Source organism: Sparus aurata, chromosome 9 (genome assembly GCF_900880675.1).
Source record: "Sparus aurata chromosome 9, fSpaAur1.1, whole genome shotgun sequence".
Classification (NCBI taxonomy): domain Eukaryota; kingdom Metazoa; phylum Chordata; class Actinopteri; order Spariformes; family Sparidae; genus Sparus; species Sparus aurata.
This window is the reverse complement of record NC_044195.1, coordinates 21,450,051-21,475,057: the sequence shown is the minus strand read 5'-3', so window position 1 is coordinate 21,475,057 and position 25,007 is coordinate 21,450,051. Positions and strand designations below refer to the sequence as shown.

The 25,007-nt window shown below is 40.2% G+C and overlaps 1 protein-coding gene across 5 annotated transcripts; it reads right to left on the bottom strand.

Annotated features, from left to right (window-relative positions):
- Positions 1 to 4,885: 4,885 nt before the first annotated feature.
- Positions 4,886 to 24,996, bottom strand: marchf4b (membrane associated ring-CH-type finger 4b). 5 transcript variants are annotated; one of them, XM_030427475.1, is made up of 10 exons: positions 24,841 to 24,996; positions 24,078 to 24,133; positions 23,209 to 23,301; positions 22,529 to 22,615; positions 21,684 to 22,200; positions 20,904 to 21,262; positions 19,805 to 20,516; positions 10,175 to 10,330; positions 9,217 to 9,409; positions 4,886 to 6,093 (listed from the first exon to the last, which is right to left on the bottom strand). In XM_030427475.1, exons 7-10 carry the CDS (start codon positions 20,291 to 20,293, stop codon positions 5,672 to 5,674), a joined length of 1,260 nt encoding a protein of 419 aa, XP_030283335.1. In that variant the 5' UTR covers positions 20,294 to 20,516; positions 20,904 to 21,262; positions 21,684 to 22,200; positions 22,529 to 22,615; positions 23,209 to 23,301; positions 24,078 to 24,133; positions 24,841 to 24,996; the 3' UTR covers positions 4,886 to 5,671. The 5 variants fall into 5 exon arrangements, with proteins under 5 accessions (XP_030283335.1, XP_030283334.1, XP_030283336.1 ...); XM_030427474.1 differs by having other exon boundaries at positions 21,684 to 22,615; XM_030427476.1 differs by having other exon boundaries at positions 21,684 to 22,615; positions 24,852 to 24,990.
- Between the last annotated feature and the right edge of the window lie 11 nt (positions 24,997 to 25,007).

Below are 25,007 nucleotides of genomic sequence, written 5' to 3'. Positions count from 1 at the left end.
AACAAGCACATTAACAGAACTGGGACATCTAAATTGTTTGTTTTCCTGCAATGATTCACCCAACGATCTCTCCCCGTGACCCTGAGCAGCTATAGGTGGGTGTCGGAAAAGGACAGGCATATGTGTCTGTGTTGAAATACAGGAAGAATCTGACCAAGGCTGCCTCTCCTGCAATTTCTCAAAGCATTGTTGCTGACCGTCGATGCTTTTAGCTCCCCTATAATACCCGTCATTTCATCTGGGCTCTTCAAAATGCTGCTTTTCATTTTCAAAGGTAGGAGAAGTTTCAGGGATGAACACTGTGCTGTCTGCCAGTGCGATTCAGGCTCCAGACGACCTGCTTGAATAACACATTAGCTGTATGCAAGTTACCCATTTTCAAAGGTTCAGTGTTCTATAAAGTCTGCAAAAAATCCTTTTTGGGTCAATTTTCTGCAGATGAAAGCAAAGCGTATAGCGGTTTTATTATATCGCGCACCGACCAGGAGGAAGACAACCCTTCCAGAATCACCGGTCTGTATGAATTTCACACATTCAGGCTTTGCAAAGTGGCTCAATTATTTGCTTTAGCAAAAATATTAAAAGCTTTAAAATTTGATGGAACATCTGCTTGATGAGTTTCATGAAAGAGTTTTCATCAATCCTTCAAGCAAAAATGTACAAAACCACCACTGTAGTTCCTCCTTTGACTCTTTTTATTCTGAGAATAAAATTATTTCTTTTTGGGAGAATAGCTGAGAGTGTCCAGTGTTCCCATGAAAACTGGAACACTAGTAATGGAAATGGCTCTGAAGCCCACTTTGCAGGGGTTGGTTCACCTGAAAACCAACAACACATATTCTTCCTCTCACCTGTCATGCTTTTTATTCATCCAGACCATTTTGGTGAGACGCGTTTTGGAGATATCGGCCATAGAGATGTCTGCCTTCTCTTGAATATAATGGAACTAAAAGGCACACACAAACTTATCGGTAAAGTCTCTTTCCAGAAATCCTGACCTGGTTACTCAAGATAACCCACAAACTATTCTAAGCAGTTTCAAGTTTTCAACTATTTTCTTTCTAAAAAACTACACCTGCCAACCGTATCACCATGCAGAAGCAAGCCTCCTCTACTCATGGACAAGAGGCAAGCTAACTAAGCTAGCTAACGTTACAGCTAAACATACAGTGTACATTTTGAAAGTTGAGATTTGTTTGTTGTTAGCACCTACATTACATCTGACAAATTGCTACAGAGATTTGTATTTATGACCGTGGTGTTGTACTCAGAAACTCCGGGGAGCGCCAAATCACACAAAATGCCAATTTTGACATAATGTTGCTTTAAGTTAGATACAAGATATCGTACAAATACACTGGCCCGAGCCATCAGGGAAGAAAAAAATCCATTGATGGAAAAACCTGGTCATTCAGTATATTCAGGGAGTCAGCTGACCTCATTCTTTGGGCACATAATGTTGCTGAACCGAGACCTGACCAACTATAGCAACCCCACATCATAGCACTGCCCCCACAGGCTTGTACAGCAGGCACTAGGCATGATGGGTGCATCACTTCATCTGCCTCTCTTCTTACCCTGATGCGCCCATCACTCTGGAACAGGGAAAATCTGGACTCATCAGACCACATGACCTTCTTCCATTGCTACAGAGTCCAATCTTTATGCTCCCTAGCAAATTGAAGCCTTTTTTTCCCGATTAGCCTCACTGATTAGTGGTTTTCTTAATGCTACACAGCTGTTCAGTCCCAATCCCTTGAGTTCCCTTTGCATTGTGCGTGTGGAAATGCTCTTACTTTGACTATTAAGCATAGACCTGAGTTCTACTGTTGTTTTTCTCCAATTTGATTTCACAAAATGTTGAAGTTATCGCCGATCACAATCAATCAGGATTTCCAACCACATTTCTTCCTCGAAGACGATGGTTCCCCACTATCCTTCGTGTTGGACAGCTCTTAACGCAATTTTAGTATTTTATGCAATCTCCTTAGATGTTTTCTCTGCTTGATGCATGCCAATGATTTGTCCCTTCTCCAACAGACTAACATCTTTTCCACAACCACTGCATGTGTCTTTCGACATGGTTGTTTAAGAAAACAGAAGCTTCTCATTGCATCAGTTGGGGTTAAATAACTTGTTGCCATCTGAAAGATAATCGCCCAAGCAGTAATTATCCAATAGGAGGCTCTTACCTATTTGCTTTGTTAAATCCAGGTGGCAACTTTTTTTTTTGGCCAGGCAGTGTATAAGCATAGTTACAGTTAAAATGTATTTTAGGCCAAACCAGTTTTCTTGCCTTAACCTAAACAAAAATGGTACAACAAAGGTCCGTTCCACCTGTTGCTGGTACAGTTATGTTGTTTCGGGAGTGATTAGCAATCATTTACAGGAACTGACTGTCAACATGCAGCTTGTTTTCCTTCATCATGAAATAGATATGATCTCAACATGCGCACCAGAGCCCCTGCTGCAGACGTTTGGGTAATTAAAAACCTACCTGCGTGGTTGTTTATGAGGAATTATTTTTTTTTTTTTAAATATCAAAGCAAGGTATATGTGCCTGTGAATTCAAAGGTGTGAAGGGAACCGAGGCAAGCAGATTCATGAACTCTCTGCAACCTCCCCAGCTCCTTGGTTCTATACAGCAGCTCCCACCCATTGATAGCAGCACTTCATGGCTTAAATAATTCAGCAGAAAATCACAGCGCTACCTGATTCTCTGCAGATACTGTACTCCGGCATTTGATTATGATGAGAAACAGCCGAGTTGCAAAGCTGCCCGTCCACCTGGTAATGTGGGGATTAATTAGACAGAAAACCAAACGGCTGGAGCAGGAAATGCACTTCATGATTGTGCTTTTTGACAGCTGAATTTGAAGGGAAATTATGAGTCAAAACAGCGTCATACAGACACGACAAGGTTACAGTGTACCGCTGCTTTGCCAAAAACCTACAGGAATAAAAATAAATCGCACGACATTAAGCCCCAGCATCTCTTAAATTAATGCAAATCATTCACATCAGATGTATTTTTAAGCTAATGATGTATTTTAATGTAATGCATGTTGGAAAGTGCTCAAAGGCATCTGAGGCAGAGCTCCTGAAAAATGTTTCACACTATGATCAGCTTTGGCTTTCTCGCGTTTTAATGGATAATATTAGCATCAAAACGTTTTTATTCAAGCGACTGCATCAAAATGAGGCGCTGTACAATAATGCAGAGTGCCTTCTCTTCGCTGCATCACAGTGTCAGACTGTTTGTGGAAACGCACCGGCTATGAGCTGTGATTTAACAGTGCTTCCTCCTTCCCACAACATGCTTTAGAAATCTACAAGTCCCCTGGGATCAAACTGATCCCTCTCGTGGACATGAAACAAGAGTCGTAAGGAGAAATCAAAGAGCATATTTGAATCTGAGAGCCAAAAAGAAGCAGAGATCACTGGCTTTATGTGCCAGATGTGAACATGAATATGTCCCTGATGGACCGCATCTGTTGTTTTTTAATGTGTGGAGATTGTGGCAGAATCAGCTAAGCCCCATTGTTTGGATGCATTGTTGAAATACTGTCAAAAGGCCCCATTGTAAACGTGGCGCACGACTCCAAAAAAAGCAAATGACTATTCAAAACTCTTCACACAATCAACAAAATCACACAATGGAAAAAATCAACCCTCTTTCCCATAAAAGTGCATCAAACCTACATTGAATTAGTGGCGGTTAAATGCTGAAAAAAAAACGGGTTATGAATGATTTTAGGCTGTTTACTGATCCAGAGTCATTTACATGAAGTCATCTGATCTACATCACTCCTACTGTGATATATCCCCTGATCAGACACCTCTAAAGGTTCAATATCTATACATTTTGGTTGAAAACAATCATGCTTAAAGCTATCAACAGAATTTAAAGGAATAACAGTTTTGATGTCATGACGTATACATGTATCGTGTTGCAAAGCATGTTCAGCATGCTAACCAGCTAGCCCTGGCCCTTCACCATCCAAAGCTCCTGGGCTGGTAGCATACACGCAAACATTTCCCTGGTGCTCTGATCTCCTTGTCCGGACTGCTACCTACACAGCTAACTGAGCTAAACGAGCTAGTGGCAGCTACAGTTAGCAGCAGTTAGCAGTTGCTCTGAGGATATGCTGCCCCCTATTTGTTCAGAGTACATAGTTCAACAGGTGGCCATTTCTTACATATCGCAGCTTTGAAGAAGAATTCCTATTAAATAAGAGAAGAATTCTGGTCTTTTTATTCACATGTTTTGGAATGAAAACGATTCATAATTATCAAAAGTTTTGGAATCGGTCCAGAAGATCACCTCAGCTGGCAGCTGTGACACGGCTGCGATGTGTATCTCATGAGAGGTGAGTTTTTGCAGGAGGATGACAGTGGAAATGTGAGTCAGAGTTGAATAGAGGAGTTTGGAGTTTAGCTGGAGGAACTGTCAGCAAGAATTTAGTTTCAAATTCATGGCTGAAGATTTACGAGACAATCCTGTCATAACTATGCAAGACTTCCCTTTGAGCAAAGCTTCTGTTTCTAGTTACGAAAAACAAAAGGTCTATCTCTGTAGGAATTGTTTTCTTAATGTCTGACATTTATAATAAAAACCAGTGCTCAAAACAAGCTTTTTTAGTGGACGTATCTTTGACATTCCCAGTTGCCCCAAAGGATTACAAAGTGACCATTGCAGTCGTGTTGAGGCGCTTTACTGGAACAATTCCAAAACTTTTGGTTAGTATAAATGATTTACACATCAAAACAAGTGAATATAGGACCCAGTTTGAAAAACACCAGAATTCCCCTTTAATAATCACACAAACTGCCAATTTCTATACAATGCTGCTTTAAACTGATAATGAAGTTTTGTACTTTTGCATATTTTCACACAGACATAATTTTATTATAGAGTGATAATTTGGGTGAAAAGTAAGGGACAGAGTGGAAACAGCTAGAAATCATAAAAAGTCATGAAAAGCGTTCACAGCATTTTTGAATCTAGGTCACAATGTATGCAAAGAAATGTTTCAGTAAATCATTTTAACATGCAGAGATATGAACTACTGCACTTACTTAGAAAATGCTTAATGTGTCCCGTAGCTGTCACTAATTATTAGTTTTTATCTGGACCCAGATGCCAATTTAAAAACTCAAAGGTTTTCTAGTTGTAAAAATACATCATGGAGGATTTATAAATTTCTTTCAATCAATATTTTCAGATCAGTGTTATGTAATATAGATAAATAGAAAAAGATGGTGATGTAATGAACGGTGAGTCTTAGCTCAAAAATCCTCTTATGGGTGATGAATTTTCAAAAGCGTCTCAGTCTTTATTCTTTGATGGAGCTGGCTGAGGTGTCACCTGAGATGTGGTTGAAAGAGTTGAACGAACTTCACTTCAATGTTACAAGAGATCAGGAATGAACACACATACTCAACTTTTTTAACCAAATATCCAGAAAGAACTGTTTTTCAACCAATTCTGCAAATCAAACAACTTTGACTTTTATTCAATCCATGTAAGGACATCAGAGATGCATTTTGAAACAAACAACAACATGGTATTAATCCAGTGCAGTTAAGATAAGACTTTTTTTTTTTTTTTAACTGTCAGCTGGTTCATAAATCTGTCACCTCTGTGTGAGATAAGGCCTCAACTGACTCCTCAGACTGTAGTGACTCTCATGACCAGCTCTCGTGTGCTATTGCTGGGTTGGCTGCGGGGCTCCGGCTGCCTCAGCTGGCTGAGCAGGTGGAGGATGTTGTAGGGAGAGTGTTGGTCTGGCACTGTGCTGCTGATGTTGGGGTCCACATGTGTCCCCAGTCCTCCTGCGGCCGTCACCACGGTCGTGGAAGTGGAGCCGGCGGCCGTGGAGGCTACCACCATCAGCGAAGAAGTGGAGGTGGACACTCCTATCCCAGTCTGATAGCCCGGGCTGGGCTGAGACAGAGTCCTGTCCACAGTGGTGTTCTTCAGGTCATCACTGTCCATTGACTTATCATAGTTCAGGACCTTCCACTGCTGGTTCACGGCCTGCCAGCGGTGGAAGATACGAAACACAGATGGTCCCTCGTGGACAATTAGTGCTGTGAAGATCAGAGCATCAATTAGACAATGTCAGTGTCTGGCAGCAGTCTTAATGACACCACAAAGTGATATATGACTCTGCAGTGGTGGAATCACTGCAGAAAGTATTAATTGAGGGAGCAGTGGAAAAAACAACTCATCTTTAAAGTATCACACCATAACCCCGAGATAAGATAAAAACTGTAGACATGGCACAACTTGTGACACAGCAATACTCAACACTTTTGGATTTATGTGCGTAATAATGATGAATCTGTTCTATGTGGTTGTTCGATAACATCTTATCACAGTTTAAAATTGCTTATTGATTGGTGTTCATGGAACTCAGTATCTGGAAAATTGAAATCAATCTGTAACAAGAGCTTGGACCTCAAGATTTCACTGCATTTTCACTCATATCAAAATCATGTAGAGGGAACTACTGTTTGAATTGGATGTGTTTTTAGAATTGACCTGAGCTAATTACACTCTTAACCTTCATTACCACTACAGCCAGGACCCAGAATGCACAAACTGATATCAGAGTGTTAGTGTTGTTCCTGGAACATCATTGCAACCGACCAATCATGTTCAGGGAAAAAGACCATGTTTTGCTTAACCTAACCAAACAGTGACATTAAAAATGAAAACACATGGAAAGTGATGAGTGAAAAGTATAATATGCTCCAACTGGGATATGAAGCCTGGTCTCTTGAGTGTGAATCCTGTACTCAACCCACAAGCCACAGCCACTTGATCCAAATGCAAATGTTGTTGCTATCTTGTAAACAGAAATGTTGGCCCTGGACTGGAGCAATATTAATTATGATGTTCCAGGATCAACACCAACACAGATATATCAGACAGGCCATACAGTCAGTGTTGGGCTTAACGTGTTCCAAAGTAAAGCGTTACTGTAATCACATTACATTTGTTGGAAGGCAGTAATATAATAGTTTCTGTTTATTACAGTTAATGATCAGACAGCTCATTATTTATCTGCATAATAGAGAGATAAAAAAAAATCATCAACGTCCATTCATGCACTCTCGCAGAATAATTATGGAGCCAAAATGGTGGCAGTGACTTCTGGCATCGAGAAATGAAATTTGAAATTGAAAAACAAAACCTAAACTGAAAAAGGAAATATTGGCACTGAAACATTTATATTTGAAGAATGTCATATTGGGACCGAGACAAATATCTGGCACTGACACTGATACAGACATTAAAAATTATTTCATAAAATTGGATTGAATTTTTGGGTATTTTAATGTGTTTTTCAGTGATAATGTTTTTTTTTTCTTTTTTTCAGTGACATTTTCTTTTACCAAGTCATTTTTTCCGTGTCGCTGGTTTGCAGTTTCAACTTACTTTGCTTTGGCGTAGAGAGGAGGGGTTTGAGGGAGGAGGCAAAAAGAGTTTAATTTGTGGAAACTCCTCGGACAGATTTTTACTGACAAATGACAAACTGATGCCAGAACTATTCACTGTTCTATCAACTATCACTTGACCTCTCCCTGATATCCATGAATTTAAACACAATAACAGTGTAGTTTGCCCCTGGAGTGGTTCTTCAGCCTGGGCAGTCTGGTGCTGATGAACAGAGGATTCGAGAGACTTCCCCTCAAGTGATACAACCACTGCTCTAGTCAAATAAACCCGCTACAAGGCCATGGGTTTATGAGTGAGGCAGTTTGTTTAAAAGTGTTTGGCCTGTTAAATTCAGTTTATATGCAATTCAAAGAGAATAAAAGAAAGTTTATGTCAACAAGTGCCTTGCCTATCCTAATATCTATGAATAGGCTCCTCAGCCTGGGCAGTCTTGTGCTCCTGAAGAGGTATAACCCCTGCTTCAGTGATAAACACATCTTGACTAGTCGATCATAAAGCCATGGTGTGGGGAGTGGGTGATTCGAGGGAGTTTGTTTGAGTGATTCCATACACCATTTAAATAGCATTAGGACAAGGATTAACATTATTTTCTTTACTGGCAGATACATGTCAATGCATTTTAGGCAATGCTGAGTAGGCTAACACATGTAATGTTTAGTGTAGTGATTTACTTTTTGGAGGGAGTAAATAAGTAATGAGTAATGCGTACCACAGTACTTTTATTGAGTAACGACAACAACGCTTGTTATAGTGCAATACTGTCCTCTGATATGAGAAGTGAAATATAACTCAGATATTGCAAAAACTATAGAGAGACATGGGACATATAATAATTCCCAAACTCTTCTATATTGACAGTTTGGTCATAAACTCCTGTTTCTGCTCTTCATCTGTTTCATTTTCCCACTCATACTCTGTGGATAAGTGAAAGTCAGGTCTTTGCTCTTTAAAGTCTGCCAGGTGACAAGTTAATCTCTGTAAAGTGCAGAGTTAATGACTCCACACTCAATCCTCGCCACCAAACCGGAGACAATCAATCTCCTCTTCCACTCATCCTGCTGTCTGCTGCATTGGCAGTCAGAGCTTTTCTTAATGTGAGATGCCATCACATACTCATCCAAAATCAAGTGGGCCCCCAGGCTCCGGAGAGAGGACAGCAGGCTTAAAGCGGATGTGCTACAAGTTTCTGTTTGAACGCCCACACGAATCCAGAAGATGGTTAAAAATGTTTTAGCTCTCTTGTGTTATATCAGCGCACACAAGGTCGTCAAAGTTTAAATTTGGTGCCGTAACTTTTATTTTAGAGAGGAAAACTTTCAAATATGTGATGAAAATCCCTTCAGTTGCTGTGAAAATGTTTTGAATGTTCATGTTTTATTTATCAAGAAAGCTTTGAGAATGTAATCATGTTTAATAAAGTGTTCCTTAAGATAGTGAATATTTCATAAGTTGCCACATATACAATACAAAGCCGAAGTTGCGTAACAGGAGTCCCCACACTCACTATTGATCTTTTAGGTACAGATTTGTATTCATATAGATTGTCAATCGGTTAAACTCTTCATGGCATTTACAATAATTTGTGCACAACAGGCCGGTAGAATTACTGTATTGAGTCGACTGAACACCTTCGACATGATGTCTCCTTTCACTGTTGAATGCATAATGCATCTGGAATAAAGTGACAAACTGAATATTCTCCTCACACACTCATTGCAGGAGGAATTATGTGACATCCAGCCCCTCACCTATGCAGACGACGTCCATGAAGCCGTACATGCCGTAGCAGATCTGGAAAAGGAGATCTTGACGCTGCCAGCGAGCTGACGGGCTGAAGGAGGACCACACCAGCCAGGAGATACTGGCCATCAGGAACAGGGAGCCCAAGATGGCTGCTGCTATCTGCACTTTCTCTATCACTGTCAGAGAGATGGCCTGCCACTGCAGGAAGACACAGACCACAATACAGCTTAGCTCTCTGTATTTCAATCTCTTTTAACTTTAATCAATAATTGGACACACAGAGTCAACATGATAAAGAATCAGTAGGTACAAGCTGATTAAAAAAGCATTCCTCAAAACATTCATAATACAACATAATCCAGCTGACAATCCTGAACTACTTCATATTAAAAGGAGGTAAGGAAGACGCAGACAGGGGGCAGGTGTGTGAGTGTATCTGGTTTCTTTGGAAATAAAAATCTGTTTACAAAAAAAAGCTACAAATGAAACCCTGGAAAAACCTAAAAGAAATCCGTCCAACTATAAACGACCCTATCATATCACCAAAGGCTAAAACTGAGAGAACAGATGCTTCTGCAATCTTTCTGTTCTTGAGATCAGAGGGTTTAATTCAAAAAAACTTTCATCTTCACTTGAATTCCTCCGTTTATGATCAGAGTGCAACTATAGCTGCAGTAAAGACAGTCTGTGATTCCTGAAAATACTGTTTTAGGTGTTTTGTCCCAAATATTTTGATATAAAAATCTGAAACGCAGCCAAGTGAGTCCCAGAGAGGAGTAGAGCCTGGGGCTACATTAGACCAATCCCCACAAATCCCAATGATTCCCTGACTGACATTTCAGCACTTGTTTTGATTTTTTCATGTAAATGTTCAGCCTCCTAGTTCCAAGAGCCGACAAAAACTTGGTTGTAATATTTCCCTTTTACATTTCTACCATGCTTCTGTCTGCCCCTACTGCTCACCTGTAGTGGGTTCTTGGTGCTGATGGCAATGACCTGATATTTGTAGTAGCAGAGCTCACAGGCCCAGGATCCTCTCTCGCTGATCCATTTGATGAGGCAGGGCTGGTGGGTGCAGCGTACTGACCCACTGCACCGACACGGGCTCAGGAGCTCCCCCTGTGGGAGAGAGTCAGTCAATACCAACAACACAGGGCAAGAGCTTTTCATAACACAGTTCATTTTAATGGATTATACTTTATTTTGCCATATTTTTAATTTCTGTAGATGTCTTGTTTGGACAGTCTGTGCCGGTGCTGGTGAGACATGAACCTTTCTTAATGTATATGTAAATAAATTAAAATGATGTCCTTCTGGATGATGAGGTGTGAAGAATCATTCTGTTTAATGCAGAGAAGATTTAATGCACTAACAACTTCCGGAAGGTCTTGGTGTCGCCTCAGAATCAACAACATTTTTAAAAAGAGGACCTGGGACAAGTCAAGATCAAAACTGCAGATAAATCATCGTATTGAAGAATTACTTGACAGATTCTTTACTTAGTGATGGTTTCTAGGGAAAGGCAAGAGTGTTGATTAAAGATTAGTTAGTGTTTGCTCACCTCTGAAATGCGTTCTGATTTAAAATTTCATTTCTTGTTATGCATACTGTATACATATGCACATACAAGAAATACATGCTAATAAAAGAGGTGAATAATAAGGAATCTTCATTTGTTTTCTGGGGGTGTGTTTTTTTTTTTGTGAAATGTGGATTCATTTCACGCATGTTTTCGATGCTCCACATTTTACTGGAAGTGTTTCATGCAGTCTGTGACTCACACTGATCTTGGTCTCAAACCCTCCAAGTCTTGTCTCAGTCTTGACACACTGTCGTCTTGGTCATGACTTGGCCTCTGTCTACATTGTCTTTCTTACAAAACTGGTAGCATAATTATGAGCTGATGTACTCATCATTATGTCTGACATGTAAAATAGCTGTGGTACTGTATGAGTCACTGTATGTAGTTGTGCCCTAAAATTGTACATTTCTGGCTGCCTGTCGAAAGTGAGATTAAGAAAATACTTGGCATTGATGTATCCCTAATCTACACCATTTTGTCCCGGGTTTATTAGACTCCATTTTGGGTACAGGTTCATTCAAAGAACTGCTTTGTAAACTTTGTAAATGTCTAACAATATCACACAAATGGTTGGTTGAACAGCCCCTGATAATACAGTGTGATATGTAAGACTTACGTCTTTCTTGCCACTGGAGAGATTATCACATGTGCAAAGAAGTACTCCTTCAGTATTTTGTATAAAAAATTACAGTTCTCTGAGACAGTTACATCTAAATATTTCTAATTATTTGAATCTATTTAGTCATTAAAATGTAATTAAAAATGTAATAAATAAGGTGTTAAAAAGGTGTCTAAAAATGTGTCAAAATAATTTTTGATTAAGAAATGTAAGGTTTTGTTTTAATGCAGATTGTTAACGCAACTGGCCATTGATTTGCATTGTGGAGATATGTCACAATGGCCAGTGTCTTTGCTACCTACAACAGCAACATCTCAGAATAACAGCTAGTTTTGGGTAAACTCAAACTGTCATTTTCTAGGGTCTCCAACATAACATAGTGTACCTGAAACTGATGTTATTATCATGAAAAATTAAATTATACGTAAGCAACTGCGTGACGCAGTGGTTTTCTACCCGAAAATTATTGTAAACAAACATTGTGATCAGTCTATTGTATTCTATACATTTTTGTGTGCTTATGTGTTTCGGACTGCTTTTCAATGGACAATGTAATCTTTTGAAACTTTCATGTCTTTTGTTTTGTTATTGTTTTCATGGTAAGACATATGTTACCATAACACAGAAGAAGTGCATAAAACACTTTATTTTGTAAACTTCACTGGTCTTGACTACTGCTATCAGTATAATTTTATTTATCTATATATGTTTTTTAATCATGTGTTTGTGTCTGTTCTTGTTTTGTGGTATTCATTATGCCTCAACCTAATTGTGGATCTTTGTATCTTGTCTCTCTACTATTGTCTGGAAATAAAAAGTCCTGCACTGATGCATACTAAAGTAATGTGTTTTTCAGTATTACCACACAGAATATGATGAGAAACCACAGGCACAACAAAAAGACAATCTTCTGCCTCATAATACTGGACTCGAGATTAGGAGCATCTTAAATAGTGATTTGTGATTCAAAAGAAATATCTCCTTATAGCTATTACTGACCTGCTGACAATTCTTGTTTTTCTCGTCTTATCTACCCCCTGCAGAGAACCCTTTTTCATGCAATATACTGCAGGTTGCACTATGCATACATTTGTATTTCTCTAAAATTCGCTTGAGCTTCGTTGATTTTCTGAGAGAGTACAAAGCAGAAAGCACTGCGCAATCATATTACAGTAGAACAGCAGTTCAGGTGTGAAATGAAAGCTTTGCCTCACACCTAGCTGACAGGCAAAATGCTTGATTACTAGTACCGTTGAAAAGAGGGGGATTAGTCAACGAAGCTTCTGTCAGACAGCAAAACCCCACAAAGCTGCAAAATACTGTGCTGAGGAAAGGGAGTCTGAAAGTGACTGCAGTTGTCACATAACCATAAATATTCTTTTATAGTTGCAAATATGGTTAGTTCAGACCAAATAAAATATAGAAGAAACACTTATGTTTCTCTTTTACTCTTCCATCCTCCTCTGTCTGCTCTCCCTGCCGACCTTCTCTGCTCGATCTTTGATAAAGGCAGGGTAAGTTTACTTGCATTATTTATTGTCGCAACTTTCATAAAGGCAATTCATAGTGCATATACTGTGTATAGAATATATGAAAATATTACATGAAAGGGCACATTTAAAGAGGGTTTAAGACAATAAAATAAAACAGGAGATAAAAACAGAATAAAACAGATAAAACAGTTCAGCTGAAGTGCTGCGCAAGATGTGAATAAGCACTCCCAAGTTTAACCTAAAGAAATGGAATCGCATTAAAGTATTAAGCCCTGATTTAAAAAAAAAATCATAGTTGGAGCAGACCTTTTCTGGGAGTTCGTTCCAGATATGTGGAGCATGAAAACTGACTGCTGCTTCTCTGTGTTTGGTTTTGACTCCAGGGACAGTAAGCAGACCTGTCCCACACCATCAGAGAGGTTCATAACAGAGCGGCAGATCAGAAATGGTTTTTGGTCTTTAGCAGTGTTTATAAACCAACACAAGTCTTTTTAAATCAATTATTTGACAAACAAAAAGACGGTGTAAAGATTTGAACTCTCCTGGTCTGAGGACTGAGGTCTTCAACATGTGCAAGTGAAGCCGACCACTGATATAATTGTCAACTTATTAGATTAACTTCATGATAATTGTTGCTTTTTTATTAATAAACTGAGCTATTGGGAGCATCCAAATGCTGAACAAAAGAGGACAGAGAATGGAGCCTTGGGGAACTCCATGTGTAATTTTTGAAAGCTCAGATTTGTAATCAATCAACACAAATTAGCCCCTATCCTTCAACCAAGACTTCAACATTTTAGCACTGTGCAAGAAAGTCCTGACCAGTTTTCAAGTCTGTCTAATGATTGTGTTGAATGCAGCGCTGAGATCTAACACCAACACCAAGACTAAAACTTTGCCACTGTCTATGTTAAAGTGGATGTCATTCAAGACCCTAACAAGAGCACAGCACAGCGGTCATCACTGGAAACCATCAAAATAATGGTTTAGGGCCAGATATTCAGTGTAACAAAAAGTATGGGAGTTTGAGATGAGCTTATTGCTGTTCATCACTGATTGTTCTTTTCTAGTGTTGTTTTAACTTTTTTTCAGGGTCTGTGGGAAATGGCTTAGGAGTAAGAAGATCTGATGCCATGCAGGAAAAAACAATTGGAAAGGCATGGAGGCACAATATCACGACTGAAATTGCACAATTTCCCTCAAGGTTGATAGGATTAAATTGTGTCATGCTAATTGCACTGATCTTCAAAGGATGCAATACAGAACTAACACCTGATATAGAGACACTGACAGCCTGTCTGCTGAATGTTGTGAAGAAGAATGGGACAAATTCATTGCATGGCTTGGTGGATAGAAGTTTAGGGGCTACTGACACAGGAGGGTTTGTCAGCTTGTCAACAGTAGCGGGCCATGCACATTGACTATAATGTTTTTTGACATCTGATGTCAGTATAGGGAAAAGCTAAAACTCTGTCAGGCTGTCCTGCATGTTTCTAGCATTCATGAAACAGCTGTAACCAACATCCTTATGTGGTATAATCATTGTGGATGTTATGATGGACTTCAGTCAGTCAGGATGTTCAAATAATTTGGGCAATTTTGAGTCCTTTGCGTACGCCTGGTGACAAATACATATGATTGGTTACACCGCAAGCAGAATAAGAATGCTTGTACTGTTTGTTTAACCTCAAAGGTTGTTGAAACAAAGGTCTGCTTTTGAGAGGCATTTGAGAGGGGCAATAATATCGACTTGTCCTGAGGTGGTTCTTGGTGGTCAGCAGTGGCAGACGTGTAAACTCTTGAACCATGTTAATATTTAGTAAAGCAGAACTGAAAAGGTCATATGAAACAGCTGAGATTTAGCAGCCATATTTTCAACTTTACCAACACATGTTTTCAGCATATCCAGCAGGTTTGATTTTTTTCAGCCTACACAAGAGTCTGAATCCCATCAGCCTAAGTGGAAATATGATATTTGGCATCGCAAGCTTTTCACTTAACAGCAATATGTGCTCAGCCATACTCCTAGCCAGCTATTATTCTTAAGTTGTATTCAGCCCAAGGAACAAATGAGATTTATAATCTCTCACACCGGCCCCAAGCTCATTAAAATATATTACTAGTCTTGTCATATTGGATATAGATGATGACCTAAAAAATGTAGGCCTGCCGCCGCTTTTAGGTCTTGACCTGCAGTTAAAGACACCAGGATCTATAAAATTCAAAGCAGGACCTTCTTGTAAAGATGTGTTTTAAGCTTAATGGGACTGAATAAAAAAGACTGTAGTGAATAAAAAAAATAAATTAGCTCCTGCTGCACGAAAGCTCCCCACCTTTCTGAGCCGAGGCACTCATTTTCTAAGCCAGAATATTTTCATTTCAATGTTAAATACTCCCTGTCCCTGTCTACCATGAACATGGCATAGAGAGAGGAGGTGGAAATTCAAAATGCAGAGTTTCCAAATTATTTCTCCACGCCATCATTGTGCTGACATCTCTGACAGACGGAGCAGCACCCTGGTCGAGGAGAAGGGAGAGAAAATGCAGGGAGTTAGAGGAGAAAAGGCCCATCTACAGATGGCCAGGGTGGGAGTGTATTGGCAGGAGCACCAGAACACTTCTGCCGTGTCCAGTGGGATTCGGACCGCTCACTGTGACTGGCCTGATTGCAGCCAAGAGCTGAAACCTAGATCACTCCAGTACAACTGAGGCTGGAGAGAGAGTAAGAGAGACTGATAAAAAATGTGGCATTACAGCCCACGCATACAGAAAGTGCTAACTAAATGTCCTTTTGTTGATCAAACAGCAAAGATAATTGAAAAAAAAAAAAAAACACATTAGAACAATGTATTAAAAAGCTGATAAGTCTTAAAGCTCTGTCTGTGTTTTTCCATTTCTCTTTGCTGCATTGTTGTAAAAACACCTTGGTGCACCTAATTTTGTCATTATAAAATTGGATACATTCCCAATGTATATAATGGCATGAAACTAAATTAAAGATGGCTATTCACATTTCTTAAGGGTCTGGAATCCATGCAAGTGAACTCCATTAACTCTAGAGAAATTGTGGTACAATAAACTAGCTCTCACAGAAACTGAATGACAGCAATTTTTACAACAGACATTCAGGCCACAAGCTTTGCAGTCACTGCAGTCATCTGAAAAACAACTTCATATACACATTTTAATCATATTCAACAAGTTGGAGGGACAGAACAATCCCTGAAAAATTACACTGAAGGTCATATAATTTCAAATTGATGTATCTGTTATGACTGCTCATAAAACATGGGGATGCTCCAGTCTTTGCCTATTTTACAGGAACCATTAGGTCTACAGTGGCAGTTAATGGCCCATTTAAAAGTCATTGAATACAAGAGGAACCAGAGTTTATAATTTAAGTTTATGAATTCACAGCTGCTGTCTATAGACTCGAGCCAGGCCCAAAAAATTCATGTGCTTATGTAAGTTGTTTATATCCCATTTCCAACAAATGGCAGAGGAGCCGTGCTATGATGGAGTACAGAGAGCATAGAGCCTCGGCTCTGTGGGGCCATGTAGAAAGAATGATGCTAACTTGACCCCTCAAGGCTTCTCATTGTGCTCAGACAAACACACTGTGCAAGTGCATTATCTGCCTTATGATTTAGGAGGGAAAACAGACATTTTTTTCTAAGCAGCAGGGACTCACATATTCTTGACATGAAGCCGAAGTGAGGACAAGACACAGGATCCCACACACATGGAAATATACCTTGACTCTTCTTTGTATGACTCTTTTAAAATACCCTTTTTAGAATTCTGTGCACGGCAAGACTATTTCCTGAAAATCTTAAGAGAAATAGCTTTTTCTTCGAGGGGCTAGGTCAAGATTGAGTCTGAAAGCACAAGCTTAAATAGAGCAAACGCTCCATGCAAGAAAGCCAGAGCTCCCTGTAAAGCTTCTTCCTGACCTTTAGCTAAATAGAACTAATCATGAATTGAAATATGTCCAAAGTTAGCTGTATAATGAATAACCTGAGGCACTGAGGTAAAAGGTATATGAATATTTGTCATTTCTTCAGCTGCTCATTATACTGTGCATTGTGTGTGTCTGGAGAAGTAGTTGAACATACTGTCTTAAGACAAAAAGTCTCATGTCTGTACATACATTATCGTACAATATTATGTATATATGAATCTATTCTATTTTATTTTTTAATCTTTTTATTATATTGTTTATTTTTTACTATTATTATTGTTTATTGTAATATTACTGTACTTGGGCTGGTGTGACACAAAAATGTCCCATTTGCGGGACAAATAAAATAATTCTGATTCTGATTAAAGGATAAGTTCCCCCCAAAATGACATTTCAGTATTATCTCATCGACCCAATACCGATGGAAAATCAGGGGAAATTTCGTGGTCTGAAAAACCTTTCTGGGGCTTAAAACAGGGTTGCAGCATTCTCCTAAATAACTGATGTAGATGGGGGCTTGTTTTAAAATGTACAAAAACAAAACCCAAAATAGTTCCAGACAGCTTGTCCAGTGTAATCCATCTTCTTCAGCTGTTAAGGAGAATGATGCAACACTGTTTTGCTGAGAAGCTCCAGAAATCTTTTGTGGACTACAAAACTTTATCTAACTTTCCATCAGCATGAGGTCATTTTTTGGGTGAACATATCCTTTAAAAGAGTTATAGGTGGCTGTTATTGTTTTCCTCTCCATGCTGTTCTTGAGATCCCTTTGTTGTGTGAATCTAGTGTAAGTGATGGTGGACAAAACTCACATGCTTTGTTCTGTGCTTTCAAAGTGAGTAATATCCAAAGTCAGTCTTTTAGTATCAAATTCCCTACATATGTTTCTTGGGCTGTTGAGAAGGGGCAATAACACAAAGAAAGAATGTCACACTAAAAAAAAAGAAAAATTTCCACATGATTTGACTTGAAGACTTCTAAATGGATAGTTTTATGGCTGGTAAAGAGAAGAGGGATTATTACAGTGACCAATGACGTTAAATAGGCATGTGAGTAATGAGGTACAACAGATTTGGAAGAAAAGGTGCAAAACTATCTTAAAAAACAACAGGACTTAGATAGTGAATCACTAAGGGCACCTCAGAGAAAACGGCACCAAAAACATGGACGTGATTTCGATTACACAGACTTATTACATCGTTTGGTGTCACATTAAATCAGAGCACAATCATTTTTCAATGGTTGCCTCTGTCAGACACTCAAGGCCCTTTTCTAGTGGGATGCTTGGGGAAAGCAATGTCTCTTGCTCCCTTCTTTGCTCTGTCTTGAGTAACTCAGCCTTGGGGATGGAAGTGTTTTGGAGGTGGATTGTCAGATCAGATACTGGCTGCCTTGGTCTATGTGACATCCTGGAGGCTAAGGGAGAACAGAGGATAACTAATGTCCCCACTGCCTGTATCACACAGTGACACACAGACAGTCCACTCATCTCTCTTTTCAAATGGAGCACCATTCTCCTTTTAACCATTTACACCTCAACAGATCCATACCTGGACAGCACCCAAACCAACAGCAGAGATGACAGGGAGGCTGATGATAGATAAGAACTTGCATAATAATAAGACTGCATCAAATCAAGAGCTATTGACTAGCTGCAACGTCTCCAATGAGATGAGCTGGAGGAGACCATTGAAAATACTGCAAACTTTGAACACGGTACTTTGTATGCATTGCAGAGCGTGCTGACTGTCTGTGGAGTTTGTGAAAAAACAACGATCAGGCCTTGTCTGCCAATCTCATAACTAGCCCCCATGTCTGTAATAATTACAGAGCGTGCACTCAAAGGTGGAAAGATGCACAGAACTGCTGTTGGAGTAATTAGTTGATGAAACATGGAGAGATTATAGACCATACAGGGTGCAATGACCATGAAACGATACTGTAACTCTGCTGCTCGGGTAAAAGAAAATGCAACCATGAGTACAGACTGCAGGTAAAAAGGCCTGTTCTACGCATCAGTTATCTTGCTTCACATTTTTTATAGCCTTCCTACCTCCATTACTAATTGGTGAGGTGTGACATATTCGTCAATGTGGTCTCAAAGGCTTTGTCAAACAGTGTAACTAATGTGTCCGCAAATTGCTAAGTACCAGCTTCTGTGTTATAATTTCATATTATTTATTGCGGCACACCTTGGCCATCTTCTTTCAGATTTTTTCACTTCTGATTGATGTACTGTGACATTATCATCAGTATGGCCCCAAAGATGGAGGCGCACGGTGTGATTAACTTGAAGGCTCTTCCCTTCTGTTCTGTGAACATTATCATTATTATTTCTTTGCAGTTTCCAGGTGGTGCCTGCCTGTGAGCAGCAGAGTGAGAGGCATTATTTGATTTTTTCATGCATGTAATGCTTCGATATGAATTCACAGTGTTGGGCTATAATGACTTGTTACTGCATCTCTGTGTATCCTCCACACTTGTCAACCATGGGGACAAGGTCTTTCATTATCCTCCCACTGCAAGCAACAGTATAGCTGTCTTTTCAAGCCGCACAAAGGGATGAGCGCAGGATGCAGTGGGATCCCTGCTCAGAGGGCTGTCCATATGCATGGATGCCCTAATAAGACGCTGGGAGTGGGTTTTCTCACTGGAAAAGAAGCTTGGCCAGCGCAAAGCCTGCATGTAACGGAGGATCTCCCAGGAGGGGATGATTCCTGGATATAAATGTGCAACATTCACACAACACCCTGATCCATAGTTAACCTATGTCCCCTGGAGAGATTTCATTCCAACTACATATAACACCAACGGATTTCATAAATCTTTGAACCCTCAGGTAGTAGGTGTGTGAGTGCAACATATTAATGAATTAGACAGTAACTTCCCTCATGACAGAAATATTTCGACATTTATTGGAATATTTTTCTTGACTTACGTGTTCTGGTCCCTGGAAGCAGATCCTGCACACAGGCGTCCTGAAGCCACTTTCCGTATAGCTGGTGAGGGAGAACCTCTCCTCCAGTTTGCCCTTTGAGCAGTCATCAGAGGAGCTGCTGCAGCCGCGCAGCGCCGCCGACAGCTCTGCAGCATCGACCCAGGCCGTTCGCTCTCCGCCCGGTTGCTCGGTGGCTCCTGCTGCAGGTGGGGCAACCCGTTCCCCTGCGTGCTGCTGGTGGCTCCGCGTTAACGTGTTGTTGTTTTCGGGGACGGTGACGCCTGTCTCATGGCTTTCCGTAGTTTGGCCGCTCATGGGGGTCAGCGGAGGCAGCGGTGTCGGCGGCGCCGGTGGCCCGAGCAGGAGCACCCTCAGGTCACCGAGCAGGACGCAACAGCGGCTCTTCAGCATGCCCTGGCTGCGCAGCATCCGACTGTCTCCGGCCAGAAACTCACAGCAGCATGCAAAGGTGCTGGAAGATATCAGCATGTACTGTGTGTGTCCCCGTCATGAGCAAACACTTCTTCATATGTCGTGAGATGTGATAGTGGAGGAAGAGGATGCGTTTCCCAGCGTTTAAAGCAGCCTTTTAGTCTTCAGTGGTGATATTTAATTGAAAGTCTTTTATTGTCTCCCCACGAGAATGTAAATCCGAAAGGCAAATAAATCCCATCGATGCAAACAAGTGTCTGAAGCCATTAAGTTCAATAAGCTAAAGGAGGAAAGTCAAATGTTAGATTGATAGGAATATGCATTCAAGTAATACGGCTATGGCCCGTTCAGTCAGTGTCCACTGTCATTTCATGGCCTTAATCGTTCGCCAGCTCGGTACAACATAAACTATCTCGACAGGCTTCTCCCTCCAGATTCATGACGAGTGCACAAACCAAGAAATCTGCCTCTGCTACCACGGACTGATACGGACTACAAAATAAAATGTCAGCGCTCAATCTTCAAATTCAAATATTTGCAACAACACCAAAAAGAGACATTTTACATGAGCGGAGCTCAGAACATTGTCGACGTCTTGTAAAGCTCTCAAAGCAAATCAAGTCAATCGATGGCGTGCCATGTTAGGGGGAAGCGAAATCTGTCTTACCTGGCGAGCTACCCCGATTTCTATACGACTCACAGTTGGGAGTTATTGTTATTTTTCATAGATCCCCAGCCAGACTTCAGGTGGCTGACAACTCTGTGTGAAGCTTACATCCCCGATTATCGAATTTCCATGTCCGAGGAACAAACCGACGGGTTTAAATCCCTCCGTTAAAATCCAACACGATTGTCGGACTGTCCTGCTCTGGCTGAAAGCGTCCGTATCCCCGGATTCTCCTGTGATCATTGGCTGCTGAATTGGTGCTGCAGCTTCAGAACCATGATTCCTGGGACAGCTCCCAGACGCCACACGTCACCACCGCACGGTGATGCAAGCAGCCAACTCATTACTACAACTGTGGACTGAGACAAATACACAGGAAAATGGTTTAATTGCTTGTTTCAGGCGAGACATCCATCAATATAAACAATAAGTTAAAGGTGACATTAATGTAGGTGTTTGTTGTCTTTAATCACGCAAACTGGGAGCAGAAAATTAAGTTGTAACCGTGAATTATCAATAATTAAACAAGTCAATTATCGGACAACATAGGGAATTATTCATAACAGCTCGGCTAAATAGTGCTATTTTGCTAAACACAAATATCAATTAGGTGGCTTAAACGTTAAAAATGATCATGTCCAAAAGAGTGATAGGAAAGAAAATGCAGGCTAGACTAAAATCCAAACACTGATTAACCCAATGGTGGAGGAACTACTTAAACTCCTTAATCTTATTACATACATCATTTTGGGATGCACCTGGACACATCAGTGATTGTACCTGGACTCATGTGGTTTTGGGTCTTGCAACAATCTTACACCAACATCCAGACAACCCGGCTGGATGGATCAAGCCCTGACTTGTGTACAGGTAGCACTACCCCATCCACAGCTCTACTCTCCGGATCCGCAGCCAGCTTGGAGCTAATTTAGCTGCCTCGGTGGCCAATTTGATGTCTCTTCGCATGTACTTTTCCCTCTTCTTCATTTGCCTCCTCAATGCGGTCCTACCAGGGTAAGTTTAGTTCCAACTGAATAACCTGCTTGGAGGCTTCTGAGGTCAGCACCATGTCAGACCTTACGGTTGCTGGCGGTGTTTCCTGGGAACTTCAGCTGCTTCCCCATGTCAGCTTTCAGCTCCCAATATTAAGCTGTTCCTAGCAGTTCAAATAAAGTGGTCCTGGCAGCTGTTGTTCTCTTCTCCCCAGCCATGACGGAAGGAATGGTCTTCTTCACTGGGCAGAGTTGCTTGAAGTGGCTGTGATCCCTCTGCAGATGGTCGGAATGTCTCAACTGATCTGATTAGTTTAATGATTAATCAATTAATTATCTGATATCTAAATGGCAGAAAATAATGCCCACCACAATTTCCGGAAGCCCCACCTAAACAAATTGCTTGTTTTCGAGTCCGAAGCCCAAAGGTATTCATTTAATTATCATAAAATTCCAGAAAACCAGAAATTATTATGGTGGAACCAAAAAACATGATGGCAGTTTTGTAGAAAACTGGAAAATGATCAATTGCAAAATTGTTGCAGATCACTTCAGTACTTAAAAGTTTAATGTATAAATACTACTACTGTTATACCCTTGAATTCAAATTTTTACTCGAGTAAAAGTTAATACATTTCATAAACTAGAATGACCGCCTTGCAGTTGTATGCCTCTGTCATCTGGTCTGCTCTCTTACATCCATGTCTGTCCGAGGGTTCACTGAGAGAAATAAGAATCAGTCAAATAACACAAAGTCAGAGCCATGACAGCAGACAACACTTCAAATATGGATGTTGTAAAGAAGCTTTCAATTGTACAAGGTGGGTGCTTACACATTTTCAACGAAATAGCAGGGTTAGAGTTAGATCTATACAATCGGTGCAATTTCAGGGAAGGCACGCAGAATTAGTTAATTGTTTATCCCATTTTATCAAAAAAAGGTGTTTTGTAAGGTCACAGTGACTTTGACCTGTGATCACCAAATTATAATCCGTACATTCTTGAGTCCGGGCAGACGTACGTGCCAGATGTAAAGAAATCTCCACCGGACGTTTTTGAGGCATCACGTTCACGAGAAGGGGATGGACATGAGCTCACAGTGACCGCTGACCACTAAAATATAATCAGTTCACCCTTGAGCCCAATCTAAGGGTTGTGCCAGGTTGTATAAATTTACCTCTAGGCATCCCTGTGATATCGCATTCAAGAGAATTGGAACAGATATACAGATGAACAACCTGAAAACATAATGCTTCTGGCCTTAGCTCTGGCTGGTGTTTGATATGTGATACCTATCAAGATGTGCTACTTACCACTCATCTCATCTCATCTCATCTCATCTCATCTCAATAGCTCCTGGTTCAGGTTTGTGGTATGATTTTGCGTTTTTGAAAAGGCAGCATACACTGTCAGAGGCACAGAGGCATGAAAAGAAAAAAATTAACCATTTGGGGAGAGCTGGACAGAAAGGATACACACAGTGGAGAGCAATTAACTGGCTAGGCAGGGCAGCTGTGTCTTGATTGAACAATTGAAATGAAACCACCTGTGTCTAGACTCAGAGTCAGCCTGCAGAACCGTGTTCCTGTTATTTTAGTTTTTCAGAATTTATGTAAGACTGCAGTCAGGCTAGTGGCCATGGAGTGAGCATTTAATGGATTGCCAACAGTGAAGTGACACATTAAACTTGTAGCTCTGACTCCAGCTGGTTTTCTATTCTGTCTGGTAATTGCCACTGATTGCTCTTACAACACATCTCAGGTGTAAAGTGGTGCATGACTAAATGGCTATTCAACCAAGACAGCTGATTGTTAAGGCTGAGATTACAGAAAAATAGAATTATGCTGTAGGTTAACATCAGTGATTGAAGAAGTATTCACATCATTTAATAGAAATACCAAAATGTAAGAATGCTTAAAAGTGAAAGTCCTTGAAAAATGCACTGACAGTATCAAAGTGAAAGTCATTATACAGAAAAAAAATGCCCCTAGAGATTCGGGTTCAAAGCCAAAACTTCTGGAAGAATAAACACCCAAAGTCACATCAGATTCATGGGCAGAAAAAAAATGTGAATAAACACAAACTCTCCTGAGGTCAAACTCCCTTTGCTGGTGTGGAAATGTAAACAACCAACAATGTTGATAAAAGTTATGATGAGGTGATGTTTTAAAATAGTACTCACCTTAAATTTAGTCTCGTTTGTGGACTTTCCTATCCTCGAAGTATAGCGATTGGCTACTAAATGAAACGCACAGTGACCTTGAGTAAACTTGGGGATTTCTCTTTTTTTGAATATTGTTGAAAATATTTGTACACATCTCAACAAAATAAACATAACAAAGACACAAATTCTATTCTTGAAGCATCATAATGTAACAGCTTCAAAATAGTTTTGATTGTACAGTGTCTTGTAACAGGGTTAATGGTGTCTTTGTCTCAGCCACTCCGCCCCCTATCACTTGTGTCTAACTTCAGTGAGAGGGTAGGATCACATGCATTTTTACATCAACATACAAGTTTTCAACACACAACATTGTTATGATGTAATGAATTTAGTTAGTAGTTACTACCTACATTACGTCTGACAAATTGTTACAGATCTGGGACCAGTATTTATGACAGTGGTGTTGCAGTCAAAAACTGTTGGAGGGGGCCAAATCTCACAAAATGCCAATTTCTACATAATGTTGTTTCCTTCACTGGTTGTTTGAAGTTTTGAAATAAAGTTTTTTCAGTTTACTGCAAATGAATATCGTTCCCAAATATCGACTGTCAGTCTACTTGATTTCTAAGTGCTATCAGCACTGAAAAAGCCATATTATTATATATATATAATGTGTATATTGTCATTGTGAGAGTATTTAGCTAGTTTTCAGCTACAGTTAGTTTATTTAGCTAGTTTAAAATAGCCTAAACTTTATCAGAAAGAGGAACAATTAGCTTACCTTATGTTTACCTTTGTTTGCCAACGCTTTCCTCAAGCTTATACATCAAATATATCTGCCAGGGTTACATAAAAGCGGGTTTTCTCAACACAACAAAGAAGAAATGCTAGCTTTTAGCTCGACAGTTATCCTTTTCTGGCCATCTCTCTACATCACCTAGCAACCGC

Excerpts from the sequence above, each read along its gene's own strand:
- marchf4b (XM_030427478.1), bottom strand. The coding sequence starts at position 20,293 with ATGCTGATATCTTCCAGCACCTTTGCATGCTGCTGTGAGTTTCTGGCC. Across the intron at positions 10,331-19,804 it reads GCTTCCAGGGACCAGAACAC|GGGGAGCTCCTGAGCCCGTG; the intron begins GTAAGTCAAGAA and ends TCTCTCCCACAG. Across the intron at positions 9,410-10,174 it reads GCACCAAGAACCCACTACAG|TGGCAGGCCATCTCTCTGAC; the intron begins GTGAGCAGTAGG and ends GTCTTCCTGCAG.